General features: G+C 39.8%; 1 protein-coding gene across 20 annotated transcripts in view; it reads right to left on the bottom strand.

Moving 5' to 3' along the window:
- Positions 1–12,583, bottom strand: part of ANKAR (ankyrin and armadillo repeat containing) — a 48,822-nt gene extending 36,239 nt beyond the window's left edge. For 15 of the 20 annotated variants that reach the window (XM_030579513.1, XM_030579516.1, XM_030579512.1 and 12 more), the window contains exons 1-8: positions 12,411–12,583; positions 9,646–10,282; positions 7,165–7,602; positions 6,515–6,684; positions 4,416–4,531; positions 3,784–3,964; positions 2,627–2,846; positions 1,438–1,479 (exon numbers count right to left, since the gene is read on the bottom strand). In XM_030579513.1, the coding sequence (XP_030435373.1) occupies positions 1,438–1,479; positions 2,627–2,846; positions 3,784–3,964; positions 4,416–4,531; positions 6,515–6,684; positions 7,165–7,602; positions 9,646–10,243 (1,765 nt within the window). In that variant the 5' untranslated portion in view covers positions 10,244–10,282; positions 12,411–12,583. The remainder of the gene's footprint in view (positions 1–1,437; positions 1,480–2,626; positions 2,847–3,783; positions 3,965–4,415; positions 4,532–6,514; positions 6,685–7,164; positions 7,603–9,645; positions 10,283–12,410) is intronic. The other 5 variants (XM_030579524.1, XM_030579523.1, XM_030579514.1 and 2 more) reach the window with 5 other exon arrangements.
- Positions 12,584–14,993: the final 2,410 nt, after the last annotated feature.

Consider the following 14,993-nt stretch of genomic DNA (forward strand, 5'->3'; position numbering starts at 1 on the left):
GTCTACCTGGCCAGTGCATCCAAGTTCAGATTGCTTTCCAGAGCGGTCACAGTGGTGCACTGTGGGATACCGCCCAAAGGCCAATACCGTCGATTTGCGGCCACACTAACCCTAATCCGATGTGGTAATACCGATTTCAGCGCTACTCCTCTTGTCGGGAAAGAGTACAGAAACCAGTTTTAAGAGCCCTTTATATCAATATAAAGGGCCTCGTTGTGTGGATGGGCGCAGGGTTAAATCGGTTTAACGCTACTAAAATCGGTTTAAACGCATAGTGTAGACCAGGCCTCAGTAAGGAAGTGGAGTTTAGAATTGAGGTTTTAGAATTATGGGGCAACTACAGTGCCACACACTAGGGGATATGTTCCACCAGAGAAAGCATAGTCCCTTAATGCTCCTAACTATCAGTTCCTTTGTCAAGTAAAAAGGATTAAAAGATGTACTTAACTGGAGTTCAAAACACTTAGATTATGTTTGAATTGGGAATGTATCAAGGAATAAATAACATGAACAGTAGTCAGGAAGTAGTTAGTTTCAGATAATAAGACCTATAAAAACAGAACTTGTCCATTATTTAATTAATGGATCTCCAGTCTTGGCAGAATAAGTGTCTGCACTCCCTCTCCTTTTTCTTAAAGAAAAGGAACATAAAGACCTGTTCAGCCCCTTAACTTGCAATATTCATTGAACAGGCTGAGATCACTTATATCAAGAAATTTCTCTGAAAAATTTAAAGAGCAGTCAGGCAACTGGATAGTTTAAAAGAACGCTTCCCTACCTCAGTAAAGATCACATTGAATGCACTGGCTTTGGATTTCAAAGCAAAGCAATTATTCACTTAGAACTGAAACACCAAGCTCTGAAGGAGAATTAACTATCTTCCATATAGTCTTAAACACAGCAAATGACAAGCCAAAGAATTCTAAAATATGAAACCTATACCCTAGAATGAAGATGTGGAAGATAGGAGCTGCTGACAAGTGAAATGTAGAATTTTCCAATGCAAATCCTATAGCTTTCCTCTAATGTTTTCATGAAATCCCAGTGACAGTAATCATGAGACATCACATATTGGGACTGCCTTCTCATGACTGGAACTTAGTCTACTACAGATGAAAGAATTACAGAAACTTTTAAGTAGAACTCTGAACAAGTCTTCCAAGTTCCCATGCTATATGTGCCCATCCCCCACTCAGCTTCCCCTTCTTTTACATCAAAATCCTAATGTATTTAGTCAAAGTTCATGGCTTCTGTGGGAGTTTTGCTTTAGTAAAAGCTGACCTAGAGACAAGACTTGGCCAGTAGACTCTACCTTCTAATTTTCATAAAAATGTCAAATTTTCCCTTTCTTGAGATGAACTCTTTTTTGTTTACTTTTGTATATTTATAACAACAGAAAATACTAAAAGGCCTCATAATATTTAATGTACTAATTACCAGCTCTGTCCCCCTTAGTCTCACTCTTCTGTGAACGTCTTCCTAAAACAAAAATATATTTATGATTGTTAGCTACAGACTAAATGTTTTTATAGGATTGTATATTGGATATATTCTAATTCTATATATTTCTAATGATATTTGTATACATGTCATAAATCAAGCAAAATAGAATCGTAGAGGGCTACATTATGGCAGTAATTTAAAGAAACTGAAAAGCTGGATAGTGATGACTGTAATAGAACAGGCTGAAATTCACAAAGAGACATTGATAAATTTATAAAATTAGTTGTAAAGCACATTTTGTCCTATGCTGTATATTGCAGAAAGAAAACAAAGAGTGGTCACAGAGGAGGTTTCTAATATTTCTAGGGAGGAAAACTTTTCTGTTGCCCACAAATACTCTGGAACCCATATACCCCAACATGTTATTCCAGTGCAGAGGAATTTGTTCCCCCTTTCCTCCCCACCACGGAAGAGGTCAGGGATCCAGTGATAAATTCGTCATTACTTAGAGTCTTTAAATCTATATTGCATATCTTTCTTAAAAGTCCTCTGATTCAACCTCAGTTCATGCACTTGATAGTGTTCACTGATGTAGTAGGAAAAAATAATTTCCTCCATTATAGGAATTACTAGGTGAAATGTATTATGCAAAAAATCAGACGAGATGATCACAGTAGTCTTAAAATGTGCATCTACAATCCCACGGATCTTGGAGATCTGCTGGATACAAAGGCCACACACATGAAAGATACTTTCCTCTATATTGCAACATGGCACTCCTGGCTCCTTGCAGTACCTAACAAAAGAAACAGTGCAGCCACATGTGCTCCCCCAACTGCCGATGTCCAGAAATGCCCAAAGATGTAGATTTAATAGATCAGTAAGTTAATGTGAATTCAATCTGCAGTAATTTACACTGTTCTACTCCATGGTTTTTGAAGAGGAGAGAATGAGATATAGAATGTATGTTGCCCTCTGCCTCTCACTTCACAAATCTGGATCCTGTGAAATTCCTGCAGAGAGGCTTTCACAAGGTTTAGAAAGAAGAAACATTCCACTGTTCTGGTATTCCCTCCTTCCATGACTCCCCCCTATCAGAGAGCTCCCCTCTGGTGATGGACGTGACAGGCAACATGGGGCCCCCACAATCATAGCTTCCCGACATATATATATCATATCTTACCCGGGTTAAAGTGAACATTGCGTCTCTGATTGATATTCAAATGAGCTTTAATCAGCTGACAGATAATTGGCACACGGTTGTGTATGGAAGCATGATGGAGAAGAGCATAACCATATTCATCTACAACACTGAGACTGGAAGTAGATGTTTTACGACAAAAAGTATGGAAGATAGCAGATAGTCCTCTCTCAGCAGCAGACTTCATACCATAAGGTAAGCTCTAAATCCATGTAAATAGAATAAGAGACAGTATGTCAAAGAGGAATAAAACATTTACTGGAAAAGGAGACACCTGGAAGAAGAAACTTCCAATTCTTAAATTGTGGGTCTATATTGAGGACAAGATCTTTAGCAGATGTAAATCCACTTACCTCCCTTAACTTTAATAAATGTGTGTCAATTTACATCAGATGAAGATCGGGACCTTGAAAATGACTATTTAAAAATGGCAGCATACTACTCAACGGATCTGCCCCCTGTGTATTCAGAATCACATCTATTTGCTTGAGACTAAACAACAACATTTTATTCCATTTTACTCCTGTTTACACTGCAGCATCAAAGATGGACGATAGGAGAGTGAGCCAATTTCTATTCTGTTGATAATGCATAAAGCAATCAATTGAGTTACAAGTGCATAGTCAAATTTTTGCCCTTTGTTATACTTGTTTAATTCTATTAAAGAGAATGGGGTTGCTCTTGTGTAAATGAGAACAGATTGTGAGAACAGTGGGTTTAGAGAGATGTTACTGAAGCCACAATTTTGCCTGCAGAATCATCACTGATGATCAAGTATCAGAGGGGTAGCCATGTTAGTCTGGATCTGTAAAAAGCAACAAAGAGTCCTCTGGCACCTTATAGACTAACAGACGATAAAACGTCTAACAGATGTCAGTTAGTCTATAAGGTGCCACCGGACTCTTTGTTGCTTATCACCGATGATGTGCATGAGCCTCAAAAAAAAACCAGCTTCACTGTTAGATTCCAGGTAGAATCTGCAACACTGGTAGTTATTAAAAAAATCATTGTTTTACTTGTAAACTGTGCAAACTTATTCTGGAATGATTGAGAGACATTCAACATAAAGCCATTTTTAGAGTCAATTTCCAGAGTATAAATGCTCTTTCAGAAAAACAATTATACAGTAAGTAGGATACCTTGCATTTAATAGCTTTCTTATAACCAAATCTTTTCTTGAATTGCTCCAGTGACTGGATATCAGTTAATGGAAGCCTTTTAGGCTTGAGAGTGCTTATTATTTCATTTATGGCTCCCCACCATGGGGTCTTATATAGCTGCTGATAAAAAGTTTCCAATTCAATGGAGATCACATAGTAGCTGTAACAAAAAAACAAAACAAAGACCTTTAAAAGGAAACATTTTAGCTCTTTTGTGTACTTTGTGTTTTTATATATAAAATTAAAATACACAGCCAGGTCCTCAGCTAGTAGAAGTTGTCAGAGTACCTTGAAAGTGATTGAAACTACACCACTTTACACCGAACAAGGATCTGGCTCTGTGTCTTTACATACAAAAATATTTTCAATGTACTGTCATTGACAGAAGACGAATAAAATATATAGACAAAAATCACTACACTATACATGTCTGAATAATCAACAGTTTAAGAATTTTTCAGTAGTTGGTGTTCTTGACAACTGTGATTTCTTTCGTTTATAGTCAGCAGGTCCAAGTAATCAATAATTGTTTTGAAAACAGCCAGTAAACCAGACTAACACTTTGGCAATTTTTACATAGTTTAAATATACAGTATGAGGCATGTTCCTACCTCTTCCCATCAAATTCCATGGTCGGTATGGAGTAATGTTCTCTGTATGGTATATCCGGGTCTAACAACTGGGCTACATGGTTTGATGCACAAATCTGTATGTCATCAAAGACGGCCTAGAATAAAAGAATTGTTATATTAACCAGATGTAAATGTTTATATTTATAAAGTGGTTGTCTGAATGGCTAAGAACTGACCAGAGCCATATGGTCACTAAGAGCCCAACAACTTAAATTTTGTGTGTGTTATGCCAAACATACAAGCTGAAATCTATTCTGATCACTGTGCATCTACACACATAGGCTGCTTTCAGAGACTGTTGAAAGTTAAATCCACACCCAATGTGAAGTCTCATTGAGGGAATAGTCTTGCTATTGGATGTCAAGTATCAGAGGGGTAGCCGTGTTAGTCTGGATCTGTAAAAGCAGCAAAGAGTCCTGTAGCACCTTATAGACTAACAGACGTTTTGGAGCATGAGCTTTCGTGGGTGAATACCCACTTCGTCAGATGCATGTAGTGGAAATTTCCAGGGGCAGGTATATATATACCTGCATATATATACCTGCCCCTGGAAATTTCCACTACATGCATCTGACGAAGTGGGTATTCACCCACGAAAGCTCATGCTCCAAAACATCTGTTAATCTATAAGGTGCCTCAGGACTCTTTGCTGCTTTTGCTATTGGATGGGGACGCAATGGCTGTGCCTAGCACACTCTCTCTTTAGTACAGACAGGAACTTTGATCCCTGAGAAATGAATGGATTTTGCCAGCCCCTTTAACTGCCATGTTTACCCTCAGGGTGGCCATGATACAATACCATGCATTGTGTTGCACAGAGAGAAATCTGTCCCTTGTATTCTATGCATCCTTTAGGGCAATACTGCCTCTGTAACCAAGGATACCAATCATGGCAGGTAGAAACAGCAATCATCATTCTGTGTATGTTCATTCTGTGCTGTTAGACTCCTGAACTCTAGTATTAGTCATGTCTGTGAAGAACATTCAGCTGAAAATGGCATGGGGACCTTGATGGTGCTCTGGAGTAATGGGTTGATTCAGAACAAATTGAATTCCATTATCCAAAAGCAGTAGCTGTTTGACCTCACAGCTGAAATTCCAGTAGAGACTAATGGTGAAATACTAGTTCCATAGAAGTCAGTGACAAACACACCCATTGACCTCAATGGAGCTAAGACTTCACGCTAAGGTGATAACTGTGGCTACAGGACAGAAGACCTGTCCTTTCTATAGGACAGGGGTAGACAACCTATGGCACGCGTGCCAAAGGTGACACGCGAGCTGATTTTCAGTGGCACTCATACTGCCCGGGTCCTGGCCACCAATCCGGGGGGCTCTGCATTTTAATTCAATTTTAAATGAAGCTTCTTAAACATTTTAAAAACCTTGTTAAATTTATATATAACAATATTTTAGTTATATATTATAGACTTATAGAAAGAGACCTTCTAAAAACATTTAAATGTATTACTGGCACATGAAACCTTAAATTAGAGTGAATAAATGAAGACTCGGCACACCACTTCTGAAAGGTTGCCGACCCCTGCTATAAGATATAATTTGGGGATAATGCCACTGACTCAGCCTGTTTGCAAATCAGAGAGCTCCCAACTCTCGACAAACTGTGAAGATGCAGATGAAAGTATGATGAAGACTGAAAACTGGAGCCAGACCCACACTAAAGGAACTGGTGAAAGAGAAATTTGTGAATATGTGTTTGGGGGGGGGCAGGCGGAGGAGAAATACTGTGTCACTCTCCCCCCACATATGCAAACCTCACTTCTTGAAAATTCTTGCATTCTGCACTCTGTATAGGCAGCTGAAGTCAGCATACATAACAGTTGTGCTACAAACTAGTAAACTGATGATACTGAAGATTTACTATAAGAAAATATTGCACTGTTACTTTAGCCTGGCTCTACTATACTTCTCTAACCAAGAAATCTGCAGGATAATACCTTTTTCATGAGCACACTATTTCCTTAGCTCTCACTGGTATTTTTAACAAAAGTAGAATATTCTCTTATACTATATTAGCTGCAAGTACACACACATACATCATAGAAAAGATACTGAACCAAAACCTTTATCTTTTCTGAAACATCCTCAAGAGAAGGTGTACCAACATCAAATTCAATTCCTCCATGGACATGAAAATACTCATTCTTTATGTAATGAAAATGTTGGCATTTAAAATCTGGCCCAAACACAAATGGAGGCAATTCTCGTTCAGTCTTAACTTTATCATCTACAAAAAGAGGACATTTTTTTTAGAGCATGACAGAAGGTTAAAGTACTACAACATAATTTCTTAATGCGGTCTAAAAATCTTAGGTGCTAAGCAATTACATATTAGTGTGTTTCATTGAGAAATGATTGTCTAATACTAGTTTACAATAAATATTCCAGTCCAAATTCAACTGTGCTGTAGCTTCACAGACTTCAACAGAGTTACATCAGGATGAATTTGGCTCCCTGTACACAATGAGCATCCAAGTTATCTACCACGGTCTGAATTAAGTTATTTGCAGTTGCTACTCTTAGAATGTACAAAATAACAGACATTCACTTAAAAGACATTCACTTTCTTATATAATTACAATTTTATTAAAATTTTCAGAATACATGGTCAAATGATTTTCAAAGTACTGTAATTTAATATTATATGAACAATATACAATTTGAAAATAAAAACAAAATTATAACCTGTCTTTTGTAAGCTGCATACCTGAATATGGTTGAAGAAGCTGATTTAAATTTGGAATTTTCATCTTTCTTTTTAACCCAAGTAAAAATGGAATCAGAAAGCTCACTATTTTTAGATATTCAATATTCTTACGGATTTCTGCTTTTTTCTCTAAATGCTTCTTCACGAGTTTTTGCTGAAGAATTAGCCTCTGCTGCAACCTTTGGTATGTTACTGTGTCAAGGTGATCCTCAGTCAATCTTATCACATTAGAAAGCACATACGCTGCATCAAATTTACAGACACTTTCATGCTGCTGAACTTGTATAGTACCGAATGTCAACTTAAATAGTATATTGTCTGCATACTGCATAAAGAGATTTTTTTCTTGTGCACTGTTAGGGTCATAAGTTGGATCTTCATTCATGTTTTCATCATAGATTCCCTCAAAATCTGGTTCATTGGAAAGATCAACTAGACCTGCATCACACAAACAAAAATCTACATAAATAACCATATAGCTACTGGATGTAAGTAAAATATATTAAAAAAAAAACTAATGCCTGTCAAAAAATAACTTAATACAACTGTTTAATTCTGATAAGTATATTTTTATTTTTTACATTGCAGAATTGTACTTATCTTTATATTAACATATTAAACATCACCTTGCTGTTGTATACAAAATTGTATCAAATCAGACTGCAGTTTAACTATATTGGGGGAGGGGGAGAATTAGGGAATTTCCCAGTAAGAGCTGCTCCTTTTCCTCAGTGCTCCAGTGGATACACTGGGCATCCTGATATCTTTTTCTCGAGTAAATTTAGTGCTCATGAAAATGCCAAATAGACAGCCCTGGAAAAATAAATCCCTCTACCTAGCTACACAATAGTCAGAGCTGTAGCTGCAGCACACTCCTCCGCACTCCCTTGGCAGTGGCCTTGTTCTTGTTCTGATGGGACTACCAGTAGGGGTGAGAGAGTTCCTCTCTGCTGAGAGTGCCAGTTATGACCTGCTCTGATTCCCATTTAAGTCACTGGAAAGTCTCCCATTGATTTTAATAGGATTTGGATCAGGTGATTACTGCCAAAACTGGGCACGATTTTGTAATGTGTATACTTGTCACTAGGAACTGGATTAAGGCACCAACTAATTTCTCATAAACCACCAAAGAGTAATGACAGTAAATCAGTGGTTCACAACCAGGGGTACGTGGACCCGTGCGGGTAGGCAGAAATCTTCCATGCAGTACATCAACTCATCTAGATATTTACTTAGTTTTGCAACAGGCTACATCAGGGGTAGGCAACCTCTGGCACACAGCTCGCCAGGGTAAGCACCTTGGCGGGGCAGGTTGGGCTAGTTTGTTTACCTGCCGCATCGACAGGTTTGGCCGATCGCAGCTCCCACCGGCCGCAGTTCACCATCCCAGGACAATAGGGGCGGTGGGAAGCAGCACAGGCTGAGTGATGTGCTGACCACGGCCTCCCACCACCTCCACTGTCTTGGAGTGGTGAAGCGCAACCAGTGGGAGCCGCGATTGGCCGAACCTGCCGACGCAGCAGGTAAACAAACTGGCCCGGCCCACCAGGTTCCCAGAGGTTGCCGGCTCTGGGCTACATTAAAAGCACTAGCAAAGTCAGTACAAACTAAAATTTCACACAAACAATGACTTGTTTATACCGCTCTATATACTATACACTGAAATGTAAGTATAATACTTATATTCCAAATGATTTATTTTATAATTATTTGATAAAAATGAGAATGCAAGCAATTTTTCAGTAATAGTGCACTGTGACATTTGTATTTTTATGTCTGATTTTATAAGCCAGTAGTTTTTAAGGGAGGTGAAACTTGGGGGTACACAAGACTGAAAGGGGTACAGTAGTCTAGAATGATTGAGAGACGCATTAAATCAATATGAAACTGAAATGGATTTTAACCAGTGACCCTGGTTCTATATTTCATTAGCAATCTCTACCAGCAGCTGTTCTTGAGCTATATTTGTGAGAGCCACAGGATTTCTGTCAGGTGTTTTTTGTCTTTTGTTTAGAAGATTTTTTTTTTATTTTAGCCCAGTCTTATTTGTTATATATTAAAAGAGTAGCTAATTTTAAATCTTAATAATAAAGCCAAAGTTGTGATCTAAAAAACCCTTTGTAAAAAAAATACATACAAACTTTTTCTCAAGTATTTAGAGCCATATTTTCAGAAGCATTCAGCACCCTGCAGCGTTAACTTCCCTGAAATTAAACTGCAGAGTGTTGACCACTTTTGAAAATCTGTCCGCTTAATACAGGTGCCTCAACACCATTTTGAAAAAAATGATCTTTGAAGTATTTTTCTTTGAGTTTCCAACTTGATGACTTTTCACATTGTCCAGCAATCTCTTGTTTTTTCAGATAATGACCCCTAGCTCTTAGGAATATGCTAAGTACTTATCACTTGTAAGATTATTTTTCTTTAAAAGGGTTATAGTGGCTGAAAATACCAGCAGAAAATAACTGTTTTTTTACTCACCTGCTGAACAAAACTCTGAAAAAATATTTTTTTCTGTTTGCGGATTCCCATCCATATCAATATCCATACTGGAACGCCACAATTCAGAGAACCGGACACGCTTCTCTTTGGGCATATACACACCATGCCACAGTGCTTTTAACATGTAGTCAACGCTGATCAAGATTTGTCCAATTCTGGTGTCAATGTAAGCTGGAGGAAGCTGACAAGATGTGCTGTGATCGTAATTGGAATCTAAGCTGATGGAAGGAATTTGGTTTAAACAGTAAATTCCTACAGCCAATTCTCTCACAATCTGATGAACTTCTTTACAGTCCAAAGGCACATCTGGCACCACTGGTGCTAGGAAAATTGCATTTGGGAAACTTATGTTTTTTAGCTGACCCATCAGTCCACTGGGAAGTTCTAATGGCTGGCGTAGGTCATCTTTAGAAGCCAGCCAGCTACAAGAGGTAGTGGTAAGTAATTCCTGTAATTCACTTCGGTCAAATTTGTCAAAGAAGGCACTGGCATTTCTCTGTACTGCTAAATTTGCTAAGTAAGTTGTCTCATCTCCTTGTTCATTTCTAGGTAATGTTTTTTTGACAGACCTCAGCATTCTCTAATCCTTCCTTTCTGCAGTGTCTAAAATTAAATACTTATAGAAACATAAGACAAACAAGTATAATAGTTATTTAATTAGGTATTAATATTTGTAAGAAAAATGACTCTCTTTAATAACAAGATTAAAATATACTACAGCATACAAGAGGTGTTCCAAGCTATTTCAAGGCAACACATTTTTGAAAATGTTATTTTCCTTGAACCAAGAACTTCATTTTGCCTATGATATCCAAGGATTGAACTGGGCCAACTTGAAATAACCAAGTGAACTTTTTTAAAATATGTATTTATGGAACCAGGCATTTTGTGTTTTAGAATCTAAGACAGGGGTAGGCAACCTATGGCATGTGTACTGAAGGTGGCATGCGAGCTGATTTTCAGTGGCACTCACACTGCTTGGGTCCTGGCCACTGGTCTAGGGGGCTCTGCATTTTAATTTAATTTTAAATGAAGCCTCTTAAACTTTTTAAAAACCTTAGTTACTTTACATACAACAACAGTTTAGCTATATATCATAGACTTATAGAAAGATCTTCTAAAAATGTTAAAATGTATTACTGGCACATGAAACCTTAAATTAGAGTGAATAAATGAAGACTTGGCACACCACTTCTGAAAAGTTGCCGATCCCTGATCTAAGATGTCATTTAAAAAAAACAATATGACCCTCATGGCTGGAAAAACAACCTTCAACTGTGAAAAAGTACAAATCAATGCAGTGATATTTACAGAAAGACTGAAGCAATTGCTCTGGGCAAGTGTGACTGCCCCATTACTCTGAAATGGTTGTTGAAGATGAAGTCTAGTAATGATAATTTAAATATCAACATTTTAAATTCCTTTATTTCAGATTACCCTATAAGGCAGGGACTATGTCTTTGCTTGTAATGCATGGGACACCTGCAAATGAATTCTCAAATCTTCACATGATGTTTTCTAAAACAGAGCAAACACTAAACACCATTTACTACCCAAGGCATACATTATTATGTATCTCATAAACAGGACCACCAGATTTGCATGACATAAAAGAATTGTATCATTTTTCCTCTTCTTCCTATGCAGGGTCTTGAATACAGCAAGAAACCACTAATTCCCACATTGTCCCTTTGAACTCTCACTTTCTACATGCTAATCCTTTTTCCTGTAGGGGATTGCTCACTCAAGCTGTTTATAGAAACATAACTCCCTATAGATTCAGGACGTAAGTCCTGTCTTATACAGAACCCAGAATCACAGAGTGACAGTCACTTCAGCATCCAAAAATCCTACACCCAGAAAACCTAGCAAGTGGTGAAATTTTAATTTTGGAAGTGCAGAAGCTCTAGAACCACCTAGTGAAAAAATAGAGATTATTTAGCTCCCAATAGTTACAGCAGTGTAATTCTGGCAGGGCCTTGGAGTGACATGAAAATTAACACTAGCATTTTAAAACTTATCTTTAATAGTCCTTTAAAACTCCGGGAGGGAGTTCATGATTTTGAAAGAAAATCCCTCTTGGGACAAAAAAAATCACATTTCAGTTTATGACTTTGAATTTACTATTGTTACAAGTAACCTCTAAAAATATATACTGTAACGGAAAGAGTAAATAAAACATAAACCATAGGAATTGTCACACTGGATCAGACAAATAGTTCAATATATATACTGTCTCCAACTGTGTCCAATACCAGCTCCTTCAGAGGAAGGTGCAAGAAACTCTGGAGCAGACATTATGAGATGATCTGCTCCCAAGTAAATTTCCTCCTGACCCTTAACAGTTAGAAATTAGCTAATGTCTGGAAGCTTGGAGATTTACACAGCTTCTAAAACTTGTTTATTGGTGCTGGTCACTATTATAACTACAGCCATTGGTATCCACAGGAGCACTGAACTGTTTTTCGAATCCTGTTAAACTCTTAGTCTCCACCATATTGTGGCAATGAGTTCCACAGGCCAATCAGGCACTGGGTAAAAAAGCAACCAATTTGGAGGCATCTGAGGGCGGAGGCAGCACCACCACAACCGCCTTCCCAGTTCGGGTGGTTGGCAACCTCCTGCCTCCAGGGACACACACAGCACCATCCCCAGCACAGAGCGGCGCCCCCGGGGGTCCCACGCCGGGCTTCTCCCCCAGCTCTCCTCCTCCTCCTCCCGCGGGTCCCTGCCCTCCGGCTCACCAGCCTGGCGGCGAGGTGGGCGTTTCCATAGGGGGCCAGGCTCCGCTCTGGCCGGTCGTGGAGGCGAAGGGAGGGAGTCCCGCGGCCCAACCGGCAGAAGCGCGCGGGGCCTGGCCTGGCGGGAACCTTAGCAACGCGGGACGCCGCCGCTTCCCCTTGGCAACCCCCGCAGGGGGAGCTGTGCAGGACGCGCTGGTCATGCCCGCGGCCGGAGCGTGTCCCCGCCAGGGAGAGCGCGCGAGTGTCCGGGCTGCGCGCCAGGCCCAGCCCAGGGCTCCATATTACAGCGGGGGCAGTGGCTAGTGCCGGCTTCTCCATTTCGTGCAGGGGGGCGGGGACATCATAGCCACCCGGGAAGCTGCCAGTGCGCCCTTCTAAACTAGGCACCACCTTCTGAGTGAAGCCCAACCCTGCGGCCTGCCTGCGCCAGCTCCCCGGAGCGGGGGGAGGGTTGGCCTTGTGACGAACAGAAACGTTAGGAATAATTTATCCCTGATCACACATCACCCCAGTTAATCTTCGATGAAGTTAAACACGTGGCAGCAGGAATAACTGTGGCGGGGTGACTCACTGACTGCACGGATCCCGTTCACACTATAAAACCAGTAGCGGCACACTTAACTCGAGTCAAAATGGGAACTTCGCGGAACACGGAATTGGCGCTCCAACAGCACTGCTCGCAGACCCGCCCCGGTAGCTAGGCTCTCATCTAGTGCTCTTTTGCTCGCAGCTATTCCAGCCCTGTGGCCATCCTCTCATGACTCAAATCTCTGGCCCCCTCACGTTTAATCCCACTGATTCTAAAGTAACAGAGTCCAACAATAACGGGCCCTGGCCTCATTCTGATCTACCCTGAACGTTTCTCAGGGCTTTAAAATCTTACCCCCTAAACTACAGCGGGGGTCTCACTCACCCTCTTCCCCGGCCGCTAGGAGGGGAAGGAAAGCGCTCTCATTATATAGGGCTCCTGTCTAGCATTCTTTAGAGTCCTTGCTGCTGCCTCCCTGGACTTCTTCCTACTATAGCCTGTCAGCAGGCCTCTCCACAGCCTCTAACTTCAGCCTTTTTTCAGGGCTGGGATTCCTAGCATGCTTAATCCCCCAATAAAATCCTAAACCAACTTCTTCCATCTCAACTTTTCACAACTCTCAATTTCCCTTGCTCTATTCCTCCACTGAATATTTTCCTGGACTCTTTCCCTTGAAGTCCAGATCCTACCCACTTATTAGATCTCTCCCACTTCTTCCCAGATTTCCCAATCTCAAAATCAAATCTGCCCCTAGGTATTTTCCTTAAGCCTCCCACTTTCCACTCCCCAGAGAAGAACTATACAGTTCCTTCCCTACAGTCTTTCTAATACTGTGCTTCCTTTCTTTATAATCATCTCTGCCCAGCCGGGGTGCATCTTTAATTAGGCCTGGTCCACCCTTTGGTGCAGCCAGATGTTAATTGGCATCTTTCAGAGCCAGGATAGGGTATACACTCTGTCACATAGCCTTAATTTATGTACAGTTTGGGGGACAGAGAGACACATTTAACACATGGTTTAAAAATTGTCAACCCTCTCTTCCCCTTTTGAATTTCAGGCATTCCCTTTCCACAAGTATTTATGGTCACTTTCTCATTTGTTCTTGACAGTCTATCCTAATCAGGATGGCTGTCATTGTAAAAAAATAAAGAGTTACAATGGAAGAAACATGGATTTGTATGATGTACATTGTTCATAATACTTTCTTACCGTCACATCACTGTTAATAGCGATATAGACATTCATTTTATGAGTATCTTCCAGATCTCTACATATTATAAACCAGATGAGAATTATATTACTTCTTGTACCAGATCTTGAGTTTTCCTTAATTCTAACAGTCATTGTTCTGACATGGACTTTTTAGTATCTTGAACTAAGAATTTCTTATAAGAGAGAGTTTCATTTTTAAAATATGTAATACTAACACTATTAAAATGTTAAATGTAGAGTACATTTCAAATGTACAATGCAATATTGGTAAAAGGACATGAGGAAGAAGGGAAAGAATTGACAAGGATTTGTAGGAGATCTTAATGCATGTCAGTTTGTTAGCAAGAGTTAGGCCAGCTGTAACCCTAATGACGTGAGATTTGTAGAAGCGAGGATAGTGTGAGGCGAGTAGGAAAGAACTGTGTAAGAAGTTATCACGACCTTGCACTGATAATTAAATATGTAGACTGGCACCCAGAAGTGAGGAAAATAAGATAGAAGGATAGCCTATGTATAAACAAAATGCAGCTGTTGCTCATTATTGTCTGTATTATTGCTTATTGTCTGTAACAAAGGTATAAATGCTTGCTGTAATTGTTTACCTGTTGAGAGACCTGTCCGGGACTGGGGCGACCCAGTGTCCTAAGGCACTCCCTCCCTCTATTGTAATTGCTGGAGAAATAATAAAGTATTTGATTTTGCTGCACCCAAACAAAAAGCGAGAAATGAGTTTTTCTCCGACAGACAGAATGTACATGATACACAGTAGGTTTTCCTTCTTCAGCTGTAAGTAAATGCACACAATAACCCCTAGAGACGACATTTTTTGTTGAGTTAATGTT

The sequence above is a fragment of the Gopherus evgoodei genome, chromosome 11 (assembly GCF_007399415.2).
Source record: "Gopherus evgoodei ecotype Sinaloan lineage chromosome 11, rGopEvg1_v1.p, whole genome shotgun sequence".
NCBI classification, from domain to species: Eukaryota; Metazoa; Chordata; order Testudines; family Testudinidae; genus Gopherus; species Gopherus evgoodei.